General features: G+C 48.9%; 1 protein-coding gene across 1 annotated transcript; it reads right to left on the reverse strand.

Annotated features, from left to right (window-relative positions):
• Positions 1–1436: 1436 nt before the first annotated feature.
• LPAR5 (lysophosphatidic acid receptor 5) lies at positions 1437–21425 on the reverse strand. The gene is made up of 2 exons (XM_075288059.1): positions 21290–21425; positions 1437–2640 (listed from the first exon to the last, which is right to left on the reverse strand). The coding sequence occupies exons 1-2, from the start codon at positions 21305–21307 to the stop codon at positions 1498–1500; spliced, it is 1161 nt and encodes a 386-aa protein (XP_075144160.1). The 5' UTR covers positions 21308–21425; the 3' UTR covers positions 1437–1497.
• Between the last annotated feature and the right edge of the window lie 374 nt (positions 21426–21799).

Consider the following 21799-nt stretch of genomic DNA (forward strand, 5'->3'; position numbering starts at 1 on the left):
ACAGAATCGATACAATGTAAAAACATAAAAGTTACATATTTACTATATAAGCAATGCTAATCATAGAAACATTCCAGACAAGAGAAAAGTGATATATTAGAGCAGATTGATGAAAAGTGTCTTAAAGTGACCTCCAGTTATACAACAACTTAAATAAGTGTATAGTGCAGGTGAATATAAGAAGCTGTGTAATATATCTTATTAAGGAGATTTGTTTCCTTCTCCTGCTCCTTATCTGACTGCTTGTTACATTATATCCCTCTCTGTATTCAGCCTCACACATACATCTCTATAAAGCAGGGAGGGGTGGAGTAAGATTCTCCAGGTGGCTGGTTACTTGATTTATTGCCTCATTCTGTGCACTAGTAGCCTCTTATCTACAACCTTGCAGGAAGGAATAGCAGAGTGTGACCGCAGCAGTTCTTTGAGAGTCTTTTCTATCCCCCCCCTCTCCTCTTTATAGACAAATATGGAGAAAGTAACTGCCCGAAAAGTGGAGAATAAAACAGATTTCTATTATGAGATATATTACAAGGTTTCTTATATTTGTCTGTATTATTTGTTTATACTTGGAGGTACGCGTTAAAGATTTCAGACGTCTGCCCAGGGACTGAAGGGTTGTCATGCTCCGCCCCCTCCAGCCCTGCACTAGGCGGAGCACAGTATAAGTGGAGCTTCACTTTAAGCCGAACTGCAGTGTCATCTATACACGCAAGGTCTTTGTAATACTGATAAAACACGGCTACATTCTCCTTATTAGAGATGGTTGAACCTTCGCAAATATTTGCAAGATTCGCCCGCAACTTTTGTTTCGGAGGCCCAGGGATCCCTCTCCCACACTGCCTCGGTACCGGTGATCAGCGAGGTTCCCGGGTATCGGACCACCGCAGATCTATCTCCGAATAGAGGTCATATCTCAAAAACCTGATAACCCCTTTAATTTACCAGCTAATACCGGATTCTTCTTCTCTCTATAGACAGGGTTTAAGTTTGTTTTCATGCATTGTGGTTTCCATAAAAAATTTATTTGTTGTCCGATGTATGTGCAATTCTGTTTTTGCCCTTTTTTTTTCTTTTTTCACATTTCATACACAAAGATTAAATATTGAAAGGGACTATTTACGATTATAACAACATGGCCACTTTCTTTCAAAAACAGCGCCACTCCTATTTGCAGGTTGCTTGTGGTATTGCAGCTCAGCTGCCATAACAGACACAGCCGTGGATAGGCATGTTTCGTTTTTGGAAGACAGCGGCCATTCTTTTGCTAATACTGGATAAACTGATAGTCGTTTGAAGAAAGTCCTCAAAGACTCCCATGTCTTCACCGTGACGGACTGGCCCTTTGGAGGACCCTCCGATGGGCGCAGAGACTGGTCCAGCAGAAGACACCTATACATGTCTACTTCCTAGGGGTTGTTGGAGGACGTGCCCCTGTCATTGTCTTCACAAGTCCTTCAAGTTACTGTCCAAGAGGTTCAAGTATCCAAAATTTCCTCAAATCTCAGATTCCTCAATCATCCTTTTCTTATTTTTGCCATTGACATGCTCAGTTCCAACATAGAGAAGTTTTTGTTGCTTTTCCTTCTCAGGCTCTTCGTTGGACGACCTCGTACTAGTTCCAAAGTTTTTGATCCCCGCGACCTCAAGGGTCTTGGGGGATTTTCCATTCTTGTCCAGTTCCTTGGTACTCCTTACTATCTGACTTAACTTGCTGCGGAAACCTTCAGTGCTGAAGTAATAGACCAAGGGGTCCAGGGCACAGTTGGTGCTTGCGAGAAGAACTGTGACGGAGAGAATTCTCTTCAAGATGGGTTTGGAGTCCCACCAGTCTGGGACAAGTTCTGCTCGGAGAAGCCCGTAGGCTACAAGTGTCGCATTATAGGGGACGAAGCAAAAAAGGAAGATGCTAAGATTAAGGATGAGCAATCGAATGGTTACTCTGTGTCTTTTTGCCCCGCCTTCCGATGCCCGACATAGTTCCCAAAAGACATGGCAGGAGCCGTAGAGAACAGCCGTGAGGGGCAATAGGAACCCAACGACTTCAGCAATGAATAGCAACGGCATTAGGAAGGTATTCCAGCTGCTTAGCCCCTCGAAACAGCGCGGGACCCTCTCATTCCCGTCCATGCAGTCTTTGGAGTTATGTACCAGGGCAGCCGGTACTGACCCGCACACGATGATCAGCCAGACACACAGACAAGTCATACGGGCCACTTTGCGGCGGCGAAGGTGACGGAAACGTAGAGGGTGAACGATGGCCAAGTATCGGTCTACGTTTATGCAAAAGAGGAATAGGCAGCTGCCGTACATGTTGATGTGGAAGATGGATCCAGAGAGTCGGCAGAGGAATGGACCAAATGGCCAATGGTTATTGGCATAGTAATAGATCCTTAAGGGCAGTGAGAGGGAAAAGAGGAGATCGCTGAGGGCCAAATTACACAGGAAGGTGCTGACAACTGTGAGGGGCCGCAACCACCGCAGGAACACCACTAAGGATACCCCATTTAGTATGACCCCCAGGGGCATTAAGAGGCTGTATCCCACCAAGAGCACCGTCCGTGATGTCGGAGGGGTATGTGCATTACAGTTGTCCAGGGTTTCATTCATCAACGCAGAGACCGTACTGACCGTAGACACCTAAGACGAAATGGAAACCAAATAAGTTATATTATCAAGAAAAATCTGCAATGCATGCAAAATATACCTTACATACATTTCCGAGTTACATCCTGTATTATACCCCAGAGCTGCGCTCACTATTCTGCTGGTGCAGTCACTGTGTACATACATTACATTACTTATCCTGTATTATACTCCAGAGCTGCTATTCTGCTGGTACAGTCACTGTGTACATACATTACATTACTGATCCTGTATTATACTCCAGAGCTGCGCTCACTATTCTGCTGGTGCAGTCACTGTGTACATACATTACATTACTTATCGTGTATTATACTCCAGAGCTGCGCTCTCTATTCTGCTGGTACAGTCACTGTGTACATACATTACATTACTTATCCTGTATTATACGCCAGAGCTGCGCTCACTATTCTGCTGGTGCAGTCACTGTGTACATACATTACATTACTTATCCTGTATTATACTCCAGAGCTGCGCTCACTATTCTGCTGGTACAGTCACTGTGTACATACATTACATTACTTATCCTGTATTATACTCCAGAGCTGCGATCACTATTCTGCTGGTGCAATCACTGTGTACATACATTACATTACTTATCCTGTATTATACTCCAGAGCTGCGCTCACTATTCTGCTGGTACAGTCACTGTGTACATACATTACATTACTTATCCTGTATTATACTCCAGAGCTGTGCTCACTATTCTGCTGGTACAGTCACTGTGTACATACATTACATTACTTATCCTGTATTATACTCCAGAGCTGCGATCACTATTCTGCTGGTGCAGTCACTGTGTACATACATTACATTACTTATCCTGTATTATACTCCAGAGCTGCGCTCACTATTCTGCTGGTGCAGTCACTGTATACATACATTACATTACTTATCCTGTATTATACTCCAGAGCTGCGCTCACTATTCTGCTGGTGCAGTCACTGTGTACATACATTACATTACTTATCCTGTATTATACTCCAGAGCTGCGATCACTATTCTGCTGGTGCAGTCACTGTGTACATACATTACATTACTTATCCTGTATTATACTCCAGAGCTGCGCTCACTATTCTGCTGGTACAGTCACTGTGTACATACATTACATTACTTATCCTGTATTATACTCCAGAGCTGCGCTCACTATTCTGCTGGTACAGTCACTGTGTACATACATTACATTACTTATCCTGTATTATACTCCAGAGCTGCGCTCACTATTCTGCTGGTACAGTCACTGTGTACATACATTACATTACTTATCCTGTATTATACTCCAGAGCTGCGCTCACTATTCTGCTGGTGCAGTCACTGTGTACATACATTACATTACTTATCCTGTATTATACTCCAGAGCTGCGCTCACTATTCTGCTGGTGCAGTCACTGTGTACATACAGTACATTACATTACTTATCCTGTATTATACTCCAGAGCTGCGCTCACTATTCTGCTGGTGCAGTCACTGTGTACATATAGTACATTACATTACTTATCCTGTATTATACTCCAGAGCTGCGCTCACTATTCTGCTGGTGCAGTCACTGTGTACATACATTACATTACTTATCCTGTATTATACCCCAGAGCTGCACTCACTATTCTGCTGGTGCAGTCACTGTGTACATACATTACATTATTTATCCTGTATTATACCCCAGAGCTGCACTCACTATTCTGCTGGTGCAGTCACTGTGTACATACATTACATTATTTATCCTGTATTATAATCCAGAGCCGCGCTCACTATTCTGCTGGTACAGTCACTGTGTACATACATTACATTACTTATCCTGTATTATACTCCAGAGCTGTGCTCGCTATTCTGCTGGTACAGTCACTGTGTACATACATTACATTACTTATCCTGTATTATACTCCAGAGCTGCGCTCACTATTCTGCTGGTGCAGTCACTGTGTACATACATTACATTACTTATCCTGTATTATACTCCAGAGCTGCGCTCACTATTCTGCTGGTGCAATCACTGTGTACATACATTACATTACTTATCCTGTATTATACTCCAGAGCTGCGCTCACTATTCTGCTGGTACAGTCATTGTGTACATACATTACATTACTTATCCTGTATTATACTCCAGAGCTGTGCTCGCTATTCTGCTGGTACAGTCACTGTGTACATACATTACATTACTTATCCTGTATTATACTCCAGAGCTGCGATCACTATTCTGCTGGTGCAGTCACTGTGTACATACATTACATTACTTATCCTGTATTATACTCCAGAGCTGCGCTCACTATTCTGCTGGTGCAATCACTGTGTACATACATTACATTACTTATCCTGTATTATACTCCAGAGCTGCGCTCACTATTCTGCTGGTACAGTCATTGTGTACATACATTACATTACTTATCCTGTATTATACTCCAGAGCTGCGCTCACTATTCTGCTGGTACAGTCACTATGTACATACATTACATTACTTATCCTGTATTATACTCCAGAGCTGCGCTCACTATTCTGCTGGTGCAGTCACTGTGTACATACATTACATTACTTATCCTGTATTATACTCCAGAGCTGCGCTCACTATTCTGCTGGTGCAGTCACTGTGTACATACATTACATTACTTATCCTGTATTATACTCCAGAGCTGCGCTCACTATTCTGCTGGTGCAGTCACTGTGTACATACATTACATTACTTATCCTGTATTATACTCCAGAGCTGCGCTCACTATTCTGCTGGTGCAATCACTGTGTACATACATTACATTACTTATCCTGTATTATACTCCAGAGCTGCGCTCACTATTCTGCTGGTACAGTCATTGTGTACATACATTACATTACTTATCCTGTATTATACTCCAGAGCTGTGCTCGCTATTCTGCTGGTACAGTCACTGTGTACATACATTACATTACTTATCCTGTATTATACTCCAGAGCTGCGATCACTATTCTGCTGGTGCAGTCACTGTGTACATACATTACATTACTTATCCTGTATTATACTCCAGAGCTGCGCTCACTATTCTGCTGGTGCAATCACTGTGTACATACATTACATTACTTATCCTGTATTATACTCCAGAGCTGCGCTCACTATTCTGCTGGTACAGTCATTGTGTACATACATTACATTACTTATCCTGTATTATACTCCAGAGCTGCGCTCACTATTCTGCTGGTACAGTCACTATGTACATACATTACATTACTTATCCTGTATTATACTCCAGAGCTGCGCTCACTATTCTGCTGGTGCAGTCACTGTGTACATACATTACATTACTTATCCTGTATTATACTCCAGAGCTGCGCTCACTATTCTGCTGGTGCAGTCACTGTGTACATACATTACATTACTTATCCTGTATTATACTCCAGAGCTGCGCTCACTATTCTGCTGGTGCAGTCACTGTGTACATACATTACATTACTTATCCTGTATTATACTCCAGAGCTGCGCTCACTATTCTGCTGGTACAGTCACTGTGTACATACATTACATTACTTATCCTGTATTATACTCCAGAGCTGCGCTCACTATTCTGCTGGCTTTGCATGAATTGTGCAGACACTGAACCATCCAGGGTTTTTGGACACTTTAGCTCTGAAGCCTGCAGAATTGTGAATGCAGCTCTGCAGTATAGCCCAATCTCTCAGGTTGTTTATACACATGATAACATCTCCATTTCTCTATTATTAGACGCCTCTCACTATTTACTGCTGAAAGGTCATCCTGGATACGTCTTACTTAATACAAGTGTGATATACGAGCCGGCCGTCCTGAGACAATGTATCAGTTGCTTGTGACAGTCACTTCCCTTAGGCTTCTAAACAGACACATAATAACATGCGGCAGGATCTGCGACAATAACAGCTCCTATGTTTACATGTACATGATATTTATATGTGCGGCGGTAGAATTGTTTATAGGATGTAATAAGCACCATACTCTACCTGGCACTCGGGGCTCGCAAAGTGCTGCTCGTGTTTGCTTAGATCTGATTGAAATGAATAACAGAAATATCCTGGAATTTACAATGTAAACTGCGCTGAATAATGGAATAAATGTGCAAAATAGTGAGAGGAGTCAGCGGCAGCATGTGCAGCGTATGGTGGCGGGGGGACCTATAGGACCACACTAGTTTGCATGTATTTCCTGTGTGGCAGACACTACGGTAGACACCCATCTCAGTTCCTGCACTTTCTAGCAACATTTGTTCTTTCAGACACAAAGAACAGATAAAAATCGCATAAAACCCCCCACAATTGTTCATAACCTTTATATACCACACACAGAGAAAGACATATACAGCTACATCCAGTATATAGATGCAGCATTTCACCATATACATAACGTGGCGGTTCCAAGAGCCTTTCAAGGACCCCCATAATAGATATCCCTCTACTCACTGCAGTGGCTTTGGAACTTTCTCTCTAGCCCCCACCATTCCCGAGTAATCGGTGCAGGTAGTTTTGGCGTCTGATATACTTACTAGTCTCCTTACTGTCAAGTGGACGGTGTCAGGCAAGAGCAGACAAGGGGGTGGGATTCTGAGCTGTGACACTGCCTCTGATTGCAGCTTTAAGTCCCGCCCCTTTGCCTGCCCCTGCCTGGCACCACCCTCTTGTAGTTACTCTCGCATTAAGACTAATGCACTGATTTCTCAGGAATGGTGGGGGCTAGAAAAAAAAATTCTGGAATCAGTGGAGACCCTGAACATTTAGTCATATAGAGGCGGGTGATGAAGGCATTAGGACATTTGTCCCTTTGGCCCTCCCATATTAATTAGGACTACCCCTATGCAAATCCATTCTATATGCATGTATATCACGTATGTTGGCGTTTATGGATGCAGAGCAATACTTTACTCTCCTGGCAATGACAAGCTTGCTATGTAGTTCCACCACCGAATAGAGGCCGTCAGCAGTAACCAGTAAACAGTAATTTCCTAATCTTAATCCCAATGTATAAGGGATCTTCCTCCATGTCTTGGCCAAGTATATTGTAACGGCCTTAAAATAAGACAATGAACCAGACACACAGAGTTGTGGAATGAATCGACCTTCTCGTGTCTCGTGACATCACCTCCTCCCCCGGGTTACTATATAAGTCATGTTCTGTGGGTTATATAATTTTTTTTAGAACATTTCCCGCATTGTAATTTTAACTTCCTCTCCATTTTATCGCTTTTTATCTAAATATAGAAATATTATCGACCATGAATGGCGGCCGTGGCTACACATAGTGGTGGCAACCTCTTCGGCCCAACCTGTGGTCCCTCCGTCAAAGATATTGAACAAAAATTTTGTCTGAAGTTGAGGACTTTTCCAAAAACGTGATCATACAATGCAGAGAGTAGTGCATGTACAGTGGAGTATAAAAGAGGGGAGCTAGGGCTCAGGAACCCATGATGACAAGTTACCCATTGTTGATAGCATTTCTATTGGCCACCGTTGGGTGAGGAGCCTCAACATGGCCATCGTTGGATGTGAAGCCCCAACAAGACCACCAATGGGTGAGGAACGTCAAGGAGGCCATCAGTTGGTGAAGAACATTAAGGAGATCACTGGTTTGTGAAGGACATCATGGAGACCACTAGTTTGTGAAGAGCGTCAAGGAGGCCATTAGTTGGTGAAGAACATCAAGGAGACCACTTGTTTGTGAAGAGTGCCAAGGAGGCCATCAGTTGGTGAAGAACATCAAAGAGATCACTGGTTTGTGAAGGACATCATGGAGACCACTAGTTTGTGAAGAGCGTCAAGGAGGCCATTAGTTGGTGAAGAATATCAAGGAGATCACTGGTTTGTGAAGAACATCATGGAGACCACTAGTTTGTGAAGAGCGTCAAGGAGGCCACCCATGGGTAAAGAGCATCAAGGAGATTATGAGTGGCCGAGGAGGTTCAAGTAGACTACCAGTGGGTGTGGAGCATCAAGGGGACCAACGTTGGGTGAGGAGTACCAAGGGGATCATTACTGAAGACCACTAGTGAAAGTACTGCAGCGTGGTGTGATGAAACGGATCTTTTTGTAAGCATCTAAACACATCATACATGTGTCATCCATCCGTCAGTTACATGTTACATATTACACACAGAACTTATCACGGGGCGGAAGTTTGGGCGTTCCTGGCTTACACGCAGCATGCGTCATACAATTACCTTGCAGAGTCAGGATATATGAATGGGAGAGGCCGGTCTACTGAGTGACTCCGCGTAGTACACCACGTGTGCCAACCTGACTATCTAGGGAATAAGGACTTTTGGGTTAAGGTTTGGATACATCATTGGTGGTGGTCTGACTTCTGGATTCTGGAGAAGGAAGTTGATGCAGTACTGTGTATATTTTTTCCCTGTCCACCACTATTTGATGAGGCCTCACTCGTGTGACTGGTGCTGGTTGCAGTTCCATGCACAGCCAGATGCCTGGGGTGGCACTGTGTAGGGGAAATTTTCAAGGAGGCCCAGTGCTGCACCCCTTTCAGGGGAACTAGGGGTTGGACCTCTACCGTTGCAAGATGAGAACCATCCTTTTTGAAGAATCTGCTGGCACTGGTGTTATTATGGTGTCCTCAGGTGTCCTGCGTTTTTCTGCCCCTTTATTTTAGTTACATGACATAAACTCATAGTTGCCCTGCTCAGGGTGATGCACAAGGTCTGCACACAGGAAGACGTGGGTAGAGAAACCGACAGCCAGACGTGATAGGGGATGCGGTACAATACGAGATATGCGCTCACATACAGTTCCTGTAACCTTCTGATGTGACAGCAGTTGGTTTGATATTCCACCATAGACTTCCTGTCCCTTTCTAATACCTTCAAGTATCGGCTAACATTTCAACCAAGTGCCTACAATGACAGGCCACAGACACCAGGCTGCCCTGCCACCAACCTCACTGAGCATGCCCACAACACTTTCCCTTAGAAGTCAATCTCCTGTATACACTGTATCAACTGCATGGAGTTACATGGAAGGGCTGCCTGATCAGACTACACACAGGGTTTGTTTGTAGTCTGTAACCATGCAGAAACATAGCTCTGCATTGGAGCTGTATACACAAAACGGAAGGATTTTTTAAAATTTTTATTTAATAAAGACTATTTGAAAAGTGGCTGCATTTCCTATATTAGATGCACTGCAGCAATCACAAACTGCACTGGAAAAAATTTACTTTACCCTTTAAGGCTTGAAGGGGGTCAGATTTTAGAGCTTGTGATATATTCAATTATATTATATGTTATTATGTTGTATTACATTGTGAAGTAGTAATAACTGCCCTTCCTGGTTCTTATAATTGATACAGAACTATTCATTTTACGTGTTTTCACCCAAAGTATCAGATGAATTGGTTTATCGACCATTCCCTTAGTGGTTTGGTTTTCGTTGTCTTCAGCACATGCCCCTCTCATGAGGACCGGAGATCTCTTCTGAGTCAGATCAGTCTTTGTATAACCTGACGTAAAACAATCCAGAAAATATAAGGCTTAATGTAAGAACTTATTACAAACTGAGGTTGGTCTGTAATAGCGCGCCGTGTAATAGCAGACTGTGCAATGGCTAATGAGTCATGGAACCAAGGTGAGGGCAACCAGGAAAATGGCAGCGGGCGAGACCCACCCTAATATCGCCTTAGGGCAGGGATTTTAGGATTTTATCTGTGGGTTTTGATTTCAATTGGACATGAAAGATAAAAAGTAGCTAAAAAAAAAAGGTGGAGGAGAGGCTGCCTGAACAGGAACAGAGAGACTGGAGGAGAGGCTGCCCGCACAGAAACAGAGAGACTGGAGGAGAGGCTGCCCGCACAGAAACAGAGAGACTGGAGGAGAGGCTGCCCGCACAGAAACAGAGAGACTGGAGGAGAGGCTGCCCGCACAGAAACAGAGAGACTGGAGGAGAGGCTGCCCGCACACAAACAGAGAGAATAGAAGAGAGGCTGCCCGCACACAAACAGAGAGACTGGAGGAGAGGCTGCCCGCACAGAAACAGAGAGACTAGAGGAGAGGCTGCCCGCACAGATACAGAGAGACTGGAGGAGAGGCTGCCCGCACAGATACAGAGAGACTGGAGGAGAGGCTGCCCGCACAGAAACAGAGAGAATAGAAGAGAGGCTGCCCGCACACAAACAGAGAGACTGGAGGAGAGGCTGCCCGCACACAAACAGAGAGAATAGAAGAGAGGCTGCCCGCACACAAACAGAGAGACTGGAGGAGAGGCTGCCCGCACAGAAACAGAGAGACTAGAGGAGAGGCTGCCCGCACAGATACAGAGAGACTGGAGGAGAGGCTGCCCGCACAGATACAGAGAGACTGGAGGAGAGGCTGCCCGCACAGAAACAGAGAGAATAGAAGAGAGGCTGCCCGCACACAAACAGAGAGACTGGAGGAGAGGCTGCCCGCACACAAACAGAGAGACTGGAGGAGAGGCTGCCCGCACACAAACAGAGAGACTGGAGGAGAGGCTGCCCGCACAGAAACAGAGAGACTGGAGGAGAGGCTGCCCGCACAGAAACAGAGAGACTAGAGGAGAGGCTGCCCGCACACAAACAGAGAGAATAGAAGAGAGGCTGCCCGCACACAAACAGAGAGACTGGAGGAGAGGCTGCCCGCACAGAAACAGAGAGACTGGAGGAGAGGCTGTCCGTACAGAAACAGAGAGAATAGAGGAGAGGCTGCCCACAAAGAAACAGAGAGACTGGAGGAGAGGCTGCCCGCACAGAAACAGAGAAACTGGAGGAGAGGCTGCCCGCACAGAAACAGAGAGACTGGAGGAGAGGCTGCCCGCACAGAAACAGAGAGAATAGAGGAGAGGCTGCCCGCACAGATACAGAGAGAATAGAGGAGAGGCTGCCCGCACAGAAACAGAGAGAATAGAGGAGAGGCTGCCCACAAAGAAACAGAGAGACTGGAGGAGAGGCTGCCCGCACAGAGACAGAGAGACTGGAGGAGAGGCTGCCCGTACAGAAACAGAGACTGGAGGAGAGGCTGCCCACACAGAAACAGAGAGAACAGAGGAGAGGCTGCCCGCACAGATACAGAGAGACTGGAGGAGAGGCTGCCCGCACAGAAACAGAGAGACTGGAGGAGAGGCTGCCCGTACAGAAACAGAGAGACTGGAGGAGAGGCTGCCCGCACAGAAACAGAGAGACTGGAGGAGAGGCTGCCCACACAGAAACAGAGAAACTGGAGGAGAGGCTGCCCGCACAGAAACAGAGAAACTGGAGGAGAGGCTGCCCGCACAGATACAGAGAGACTGGAGGAGAGGCTGCCCGCACAGAAACAGAGAGACTGGAGGAGAGGCTGCCCGCACAGGAACAGAGAGACTGGAGGAGAGGCTGCCCGCACAGGAACAGAGAGACTGGAGGAGAGGCTGCCCACACAGAAACAGAGAGACTAGAGGAGAGGCTGCCCGCACAGAAACAGAGAGACTAGAGGAGAGGCTGCCCGCACACAAACAGAGAGAATAGAGGAGAGGCTGCCCGCACACAAACAGAGAGACTGGAGGAGAGGCTGCCCGCACAGAAACAGAGAGACTGGAGGAGAGGCTGCCCGCACAGATACAGAGAGACTGGAGGAGAGGCTGCCCGCACAGAAACAGAGAGACTGGAGGAGAGGCTGCCCGCACAGAAACAGAGAGACTGGAGGAGAGGCTGCCCGCACAGATACAGAGAGACTGGAGGAGAGGCTGCCCGCACAGAAACAGAGAGACTGGAGGAGAGGCTGCCCGCACAGAAACAGAGAGACTGGAGGAGAGGCTGCCCGCACAGATACAGAGAGACTGGAGGAGAGGCTGCCCGCACAGAAACAGAGAGACTGGAGGAGAGGCTGCCCGCACAGATACAGAGAGACTGGAGGAGAGGCTGCCCGCACAGAAACAGAGAGACTGGAGGAGAGGCTGCCCGCACAGAAACAGAGAGACTGGAGGAGAGGCTGCCCACACAGAGACAGAGACTGGAGGAGAGGCTGCCCGTACAGAAACAGAGAGACTGGAGGAGAGGCTGCCCGCACACAAACAGAGAGACTAGAGGAGAGGCTGCCCGCACACAAACAGAGAGAATAGAAGAGAGGCTGCCCGCACACAAACAGAGAGACTGGAGGAGAGGCTGCCCGCACAGAAACAGAGAGACTGGAGGAGAGGCTGCCCGCACAGAAACAGAGAGAATAGAGGAGAGGCTGCCCGCACAGATACAGAGAGAATAGAGGAGAGGCTGCCCGCACAGAAACAGAGAGAATAGAGGAGAGGCTGCCCACAAAGAAACAGAGAGACTGGAGGAGAGGCTGCCCGCACAGAGACAGAGAGACTGGAGGAGAGGCTGCCCGCACAGAAACAGAGACTGGAGGAGAGGCTGCCCACACAGAGACAGAGACTGGAGGAGAGGCTGCCCACACAGAGACAGAGACTGGAGGAGAGGCTGCCCGTACAGAAACAGAGAGACTGGAGGAGAGGCTGCCCGCACACAAACAGAGAGACTGGAGGAGAGGCTGCCCGCACAGAAACAGAGAGACTAGAGGAGAGGCTGCCCGCACACAAACAGAGAGAATAGAAGAGAGGCTGCCCGCACACAAACAGAGAGACTGGAGGAGAGGCTGCCCGCACAGAAACAGAGAGACTAGAGGAGAGGCTGCCCGCACAGAAACAGAGAGAATAGAGGAGAGGCTGCCCGCACAGATACAGAGAGAATAGAGGAGAGGCTGCCCGCACAGAAACAGAGAGAATAGAGGAGAGGCTGCCCACAAAGAAACAGAGAGACTGGAGGAGAGGCTGCCCGCACAGAGACAGAGAGACTGGAGGAGAGGCTGCCCGCACAGAAACAGAGACTGGAGGAGAGGCTGCCCACACAGAAACAGAGAGAACAGAGGAGAGGCTGCCCGCACAGATACAGAGAGACTGGAGGAGAGGCTGCCCATACAGAAACAGAGAGACTGGAGGAGAGGCTGCCCGCACAGAAACAAAGAGACTGGAGGAGAGGCTGCCCGCACAGAAACAGAGAAACTGGAGGAGAGGCTGCCCGCACAGAAACAGAGAAACTGGAGGAGAGGCTGCCCGCACAGATACAGAGAGACTGGAGGAGAGGCTGCCCGCACAGAAACAGAGAGACTGGAGGAGAGGCTGCCCGCACAGGAACAGAGAGACTGGAGGAGAGGCTGCCCACACAGAAACAGAGAGACTAGAGGAGAGGCTGCCCGCACAGAAACAGAGAGACTAGAGGAGAGGCTGCCCGCACACAAACAGAGAGAATAGAGGAGAGGCTGCCCGCACACAAACAGAGAGACTGGAGGAGAGGCTGCCCGCACAGAAACAGAGAGACTAGAGGAGAGGCTGCCCGCACACAAACAGAGAGAATAGAGGAGAGGCTGCCCGCACACAAACAGAGAGACTGGAGGAGAGGCTGCCCGCACACAAACAGAGAGACTGGAGGAGAGGCTGCCCGCACAGAAACAGAGAGACTGGAGGAGAGGCTGCCCGCACAGGATCAGAGAGACTGGAGGAGAGGCTGCCCGCACAGAAACAGAGACTGGAGGAGAGGCTGCCCGCACAGAAACAGAGAGAATAGAGGAGAGGCTGCCCGCACAGAAACAGAGAGAATAGAGGAGAGGCTGCCCGCACAGAAACAGAGAGAATAGAGGAGAGGCTGCCCACACAGAAACAGAGAGACTGGAGGAGAGGCTGCCTGCACAGAAACAGAGAGAATAGAGGAGAGGCTGCCCGCACAGAAACAGAGAGAACAGAGGAGAGGCTGCCCACACAGATACAGAGAGACTGGAGGAGAGGCTGCCTGCACAGAAAAAGTTTTACAACTTCCAAATAAACTTTGTGCTTTGTGTCAGTGAATGGAAACATTCTGAATTCTAGACAATGTTGAAGGATGACGATGATGATGAGAACCCGTCTGCACCTATTACTTCTCATGCAGAGGGTTTGTCACAATTGTATCTCAGGAATGATACGTTTCATAAGAGTGTGTCGCGGCTACGACTGATTTTCAACCACTGCCAGGAAACCGAGATCTTGAAAGTGTAAAAAAATATGAACTAAGTGTAAAAGAAAGTTCCAGAATCTATTACACAGTTATTACTATCACACATTGGGCTGTTCCTCTGTTATTCCTCCTGTAAGTTTATGAATAAATTGACAATCATTCCCTTGTCGTAGAGGTGAAGCTATGGACGGGGAACGTCAGCAATGATTGGACAGTCCGACCAGGCAGAGACAATCCTTCCAAGATAGACAATGCCTGCTTATTCATTAGTATACATCTCCAGGAGGAATAACGAGAGGAATTGTTATAAGAAATACAAGTCAGGAGAGACGACTACAAGATTTATTTACATCTCATCAGACAATTCCCTTTAAGGGAGACTTCCACAGAAGACGAGATAAAGATATTAGAGAGTTACAGAACTTACTGTGATAGTCTGGGCTGTATAAACAGTAGATAATGGCTGACAATCCGATTTGCCTGGGCCCCCTGACAATTTGCGTGGGCCCCCTGACGGCGGGGAGACATGGATCAGTCATGTTAGGTGTTAATGGGCTCATTTCTGCTGGGAGATAAGCGGCTGCCAAAGGCGTCTGGCGGCTGCTTGTCTCCACTTGTTGAATAAACATGAACATTGGGAGGTCTGGATAGGAGGACTGTCAGCGGTTTCTGGAGAGAGACTTTACACCCACCCTGACCACCCTTGAATTTGCTGGACAATTCCTTTAAGAATATACAAGCCATAATGTGACTGGTGGAAAGAGACAATAGACCATAGTGCCAGTCCTGTCCCTGTACGCCCATTAGGACAGACCCTTCTCTAGCACCCTCAGTCACACCTGCCATGTCTATATCTACTGCGAGGTAACCACCAGCCATATTGGGGTGACTGCTCGACAAACAGTATAAACATTACATCAATGGACTCCACGGTCAACGACCAACATGGGAAATTTCTCATTGCTGACATTTCCCTTTAATCAGTGTTTCCTGGTCAGGTCCTATACTAGGTGAAGGCGCTCCCATAATGCACTGCTCTCCCATTTTATAGCTCAATGACTTGTCTTACATTATTGCTTTATCGATATAATAAAAACCAGGCGGGCAGATGACACCGGAGCACGCCAAAGACTGAAGGTGACTGGCAGCAAAAAGTCATGAGCAGAGGAGGAATCTGAAACAGCGCCCCCATGTCCAATTTATAAGTATAGCGTCCTCTTGTGGTAGTGGGGTATCTGGGCACCTCCAGGCCAGTGATGGATACAGCTGCACAGGGGCCCGGTAAGCAAGGGGGCCCATCCGTACTATCCTTGTCTTACAATTGATGTGTACAACGCTGTCATTCAATTAGCATTGGGGACCCATAAAATAAGGGGGGGGGCTCTGTTGTTGGGGTCTATTCTAAAGTAAGCTATGGTGATGTCACAAGTTTCAGTCTGGTACAAAACCAGTAAGCTGATCGGATCAAGGGCTGAAAGTCAACATGTCCAATCCTTTGATCCCTCAGCATCATCCGTGGAGGGAAAGCTGGGGGGTCCCCATACACCCCCTGAAGGTGGCGATTTTGGCTGACTTTGCTCTTAGTGTATGAGCTGGCCCCACACATTAGATTAATCCACCAATTTCACCATTACCGTCTCATGTATACAGGGTCCTCCTAACTCTCCTCTGACACCAAAGATTGGACATGTTGGATTTCAACATGCCCAGTCTGTTTGTTCTCCCTGATACCAGTGGTTTATCCCCCTTTGCCTATGAAACTATATGAGAAAGGGGTCTGGAGGAACAATTGGCCGAGAGTCCAGCCCATCTATAGTGTGTGGCCAGTGTTACCCTCCCCCAGTCTCACCTGATGAGGCGACTGCAGCCCCTTCCCCCTTATAAGACACAGAGATGAATCTCTTAATTAGTTTGTCACTTCCTGGAATCTTCTTATTTTGCACCTTCAGGGCAGATCCTTACTCACCCTGCTCCGACTTAGTATCTGGAAGAGATCCCGGAGATACCCTGAGACCTTTCATGTGACCAGCAGGGTAGACAATGAGTAGTTACTTACTGGTGAGGTCCTCTCCATCCATCCATTGTCCATTACTGCCCTCTCCAGTGTCTGATGTGCTGCTCACAACCAGTGCTATGCCTACCATTCTGTTGTCCTGTAAAGCTGTGCCCACTGGACCCTGCTACTCCGTACTGTCCCCACTGGACCCTGCTACTCAGTACTGTCCCCACTGGACCCCTGCTACTCAGTACTGTCCCCACTGGACCCTGCTACTCAGTACTGTCCCCACTGGACCCTGCTACTCAGTACTGTCCCCGCTATACCCCTGCTACTCAGTACTGTCCCCGCTGTCCCCCTGCTACTCAGTACTGTCCCCACTGGACCCTGCTACTCAGTACTGTCCCCACTGGACCCTGCTACTCAGTACTGTCCCCACTGGACCCTGCTACTCAGTACTGTCCCCGCTGTCCCCCTGCTACTCAGTACTGTCCCCACTGGACCCTGCTACTCAGTACTGTCCCCACTGGACCCTGCTACTCAGTACTGTCCCCACTGGACCCCTGCTACTCAGTACTGTACCCGCTGTACCCCTGCTACTCAGTACTGTCCCCGCTGTACCCCTGCTACTCAGTACTGTCCCCACTGGACCCTGCTACTCAGTACTGTCCCTGCTGTCCCCCTGCTACTCAGTACTGTCCCCGCTGTCCCCCTGCTACTCAGTATTGTCCCCGCTAGACCCCTGCTACTCAGTACTGTCCCCGCTGTACCCCTGCTACTCAGTACTGTCCCCGCTGGACCCCTGCTACTCAGTACTGTCCCCGCTGTACCCCTGCTACTCAGTACTGTCCCCACTGGACCCCTGCTACTCAGCACTGTCCCCACTGGACCCCTGCTACTCAGCACTGTCCCCACTGTCCCCCTGCTACTCAGTACTGTACCCGCTGTACCCCTGCTACTCAGTACTGTCCCCGCTGGACCCCTGCTACTCAGTACTGTCCCCACTGTCCCCCTGCTACTCAGTACTGTACCCACTGGACCCCTGCTACTCAGTACTGTACCCACTGGACCCCTGCTACTCAGTACTGTACCCACTGGACCCCTGCTACTCAGTACTGTCCCCGCTGGACCCCTGCTACTCAGTACTGTGCCCACTGGACCTCTGCTACTCAGTACTGTCCTCGCTATATCCCTGCTACTCAGTACTGTCCCTGCTGTACCCCTGCTACTCAGCACTGTCCCCGCTGTACCCCTGCTACTCAGTACTGTCCTCGCTATACCCCTGCTACTCAGTACTGTCCCCGCTAGACCCCTGCTACTCAGTACTGTCCCCGCTGTACCCCTGCTACTCAGTACTGTCCCCACTGGACCCCTGCTACTCAGTACTGTCCTCGCTATACCCCTGCTACTCAGTACTGTCCCCGCTAGACCCCTGCTACTCAGTACTGTCCCCGCTGTCCCCCTGCTACTCAGTACTGTCCCCGCTGTACCCCTGCTACTCAGTACTGTCCCCGCTGGACCCCTGCTACTCAGTACTGTCCCCGCTGTACCCCTGCTACTCAGTACTGTCCCCGCTGTACCCCTGCTACTCAGTACTGTCCCCGCTGGACCCCTGCTACTCAGTACTGTCCCCGCTGGACCCCTGCTACTCAGTACTGTCCCCGCTGGACCCCTGCTACTCAGTACTGTCCCCGCTGGACCCCTGCTACTCAGCACTGTCCCCGCTGGACCCTTACTACTCAGCACTGTCCCCACTGGACCCCTGCTACTCAGTACTGTCCCCACTGGACCCCTGCTACTCAGTACTGTACCCACTGGACCTATGCTACTCAGCACTGTCCCCGCTGTACCCCTGCTACTCAGCACTGTCCCCGCTGTACCCCTGCTACTCAGTACTGTCCCCACTGGACCCTTGCTACTCAGCACTGTCCCCCTGCTACTCAGTACTGTCCCTGCTGGACCCCTGCTACTCAGTACTGTACCCACTGTCCCCCTGCTACTCAGTACTGTACCCACTGGACCCCTGCTACTCAGTACTGTCCCCACTGGACCCCTGCTACTCAGTACTGTCCCCACTGGACCCATGCTACTCAGTACTGTACCCACTGGACCTATGCTACTCAGCACTGTCCCCGCTGTACCCCTGCTACTCAGCACTGTCCCCGCTGTACCCCTGCTACTCAGTACTGTCCCCACTGGACCCCTGCTACTCAGTACTGTCCCCACTGGACCCCTGCTACTCAGTACTGTCCCCACTGGACCCTTGCTACTCAGCACTGTCCCCCTGCTACTCAGTACTGTACCCGCTGTACCCCTGCTACTCAGTACTGTCCCTGCTGGACCCCTGCTACTCAGTACTGTACCCACTGTCCCCCTGCTACTCAGTACTGTACCCACTGGACCCCTGCTACTCAGTACTGTCCCCGCTGGACCCCAGCTACTCAGTACTGTGCCCACTGGACCTCTGCTACTCAGTACTGTCCTCGCTATACCCCTGCTACTCAGTACTGTCCCTGCTAGACCCCTGCTACTCAGTACTGTGCCTGCTGGAGCCCTGCTGTTCAGCACTGTTCCTTCAGGGCTCCTAAACCCAATACATTGCCTGCTGGGCTCTTAATCCCACTATTGTGCCATGTGGCCTCCCCCCCCCCCAATACTATGCCATATGGCCTCCTGCTGTGCCTCCTAAAGCACTGTGTCATTTACTATCTTCCCAATACTATGGGGGTAACACACTTTGCGGAGGTAGCAGTGGCAAACACTAACAGCTCCTGAGACCCTAATAGTTCCCAAATCCTACATAAGAGACCATCAGCGTCTTGTGTGGCCAATGTGGGGGCTCAAGTATTCTCTCCCCATATCACAGTGTATTTCCACTATATGGACGATTAAGGGATCCTCACAGTGTCTGCACGTGCACAACTTTGTAAAACGCTCGGTCTTACAATCCTCACCACTGACAAGACCTCTGCTAGCTGTCAGTGAATGTCGGGAGCTCCGCTAGCTGTCAGTGAATGTCGGGACCTCCGCTAGCTGTCAGTGAATGTCGGGAGCTCCGCTAGCTGTCAGTGAATGTCGGGACCTCCGCTAGCTGTCAGTTTAGGTCAGGACCTCCGCTAGCTGTCAGTGAATGTCGGGACCTCCGCTAGCTGTCAGTGAATGTCGGGAGCTCCGCTAGCTGTCAGTGAATGTCGGGAGCTCCGCTAGCTGTCAGTGAATGTCAGGACCTCCGCTAGCTGTCAGTGAATGTCGGGACCTCCGCTAGCTGTCAGAGAATGTCGGGACCTCCGCTAGCTGTCAGTGAATGTCGGGACCTCCGCTAGCTGTCAGTGAATGTCGGGACCTCCGCTAGCTGTCAGTGAATGTCGGGAGCTCCGCTAGCTGTTAGTGAATATCGGGACCTCCGCTAGCTGTCAGTGAATGTCGGGACCTCCGCTAGCTGTCAGTGAATGTCGGGACCTCTGCTAGCTGTCAGTGAATGTCGGGACCTCCGCTAGCTGTCAGTGAATGTCGGGACCTCCGCTAGCTGTTAGTGAATATCGGGACCTCCGCTAGCTGTCATTGAATGTCGGGACCTCCGCTAGCTGTCAGTGAATGTCGGGACCACCGCTTGCTGTCAGTGAATGTTGGAATGTGAAAAACTGAGCTCACTGACATCAAGGACAAATGTGAAGAATTGTTTACAAAATTCTTTATCCCCTGTCCTTAGGATAGAATTGCTGATGGACAGAAGATAACGAATTTTCATGATGTAACCCCATCATACAAGTAACACTGGAAAGCAGCCTGAAGACATGCTGAGACTACACTAACATAAAGCTCCAGGTCTTCAATGCAAAATTTGGAGTCGGCCCCCACCGAATACCGCGTGTTCAGTATTACAGTACCAGTGTCCACATATAGAGTTTAAGGAGCTTTTGGTGTTGCCCCCCTTAGTTGCCCCCTAGATTGCCATACACTGGGTAATTGAATTAACACACACCAGGAGCTAAATCCAATGGGGCGGCTAATCTGTAGTCCCCCTCCCCTGTGGACCCCCCATTGGTAAAAAGGGGCAGATTGATGGTATTTACAGTGTCCAAAAAATTCCAAGACGGCACATCCTAAAGTGACCCTGGTGACAAATCTGGCCATATAGACCAGTAAACCAGCCACGCCGAGACCCTCTGCACAGATGACATCGCTTATGGAAGAGCCAAAAATGAGACATAATATCGTAATCCCGGGTGTGGAGATTAATCGGACGCCAAGGCGAATCTGGAGAATTTAGGGGTTAATTACAATGTAACCATCATTATGTCTATGGATCCAGGAATTACGGACATTCTGGTCATGTGACCTCAGCTAGGGCTAGATGGCGACTTTGGCCACACGATGACAGATCGTCCTGCAACCCCTTCCCAAATATAAGTGCATGGAGCTACTCTGTGACCCCCAGGGTGCTGCAACTGGGACTTCTAACCCCAAAACATCAAGTCGTACCAATTTTTTTTGCATGGTGATCTTTGGCCACGAGGCGAGAATCGTGGTCAAGGTCGCCCTAGCCAATACCAATTCCAGGTGCAGCTCAATGCCTCTCTATGGGCTCCAGTTATCAAGGCTGAATTCACAGAGGCAGATTTTTGCAATTTTTTGAGATCAGATACGGCATGTGTGACCCCAGCCTTACAGGGACAGCGCCCTTACCTGACTGACAGGAGACATGGTCTCAGAGGAGAAGGCTTCCCATTCTTGTCCTTGTGCTCCGTCTTCAGGCTGCGCGGCTTGTCTTGGTCTCAGTTCATACAGGGGGTGTGTGATGTTTTGGCTGCACAGCACCTTGTCCGCTTCCTATCTTGTGTCGAGCACCTTTGCTCTTTGTACTCTGCATAGAAAGTTTTCTGAGAGCAGGGAGTGGCTGCTGCTGCTGCTTGGGCGGTGTTCACAAGGATCAGATTGCTGCACTGAGCTGCTGCTCTCTGGCTGTACTGGAAGTCTACCTGCTCTATGGGGAAGGACATGGCCAGGGAATAGAGGACAGGTCCCCTTTAAGAAACATAGTCATTGCATTGTCCTCTATTTACTCAGTCCTTATCAGTTGCTAGGAAAGCTGGGTGACAATCAATGCCCACCACTAGATAACCAGCAGGGGGCGTCTACTACCTTTCACAAACTTGTTATAGAGGGATAAGAGGCTGCATCACTAAATAGCTAGAG

The sequence above is a fragment of the Leptodactylus fuscus genome, chromosome 10 (assembly GCF_031893055.1).
Source record: "Leptodactylus fuscus isolate aLepFus1 chromosome 10, aLepFus1.hap2, whole genome shotgun sequence".
Lineage (NCBI taxonomy): Eukaryota > Metazoa > Chordata > Amphibia > Anura > Leptodactylidae > Leptodactylus > Leptodactylus fuscus.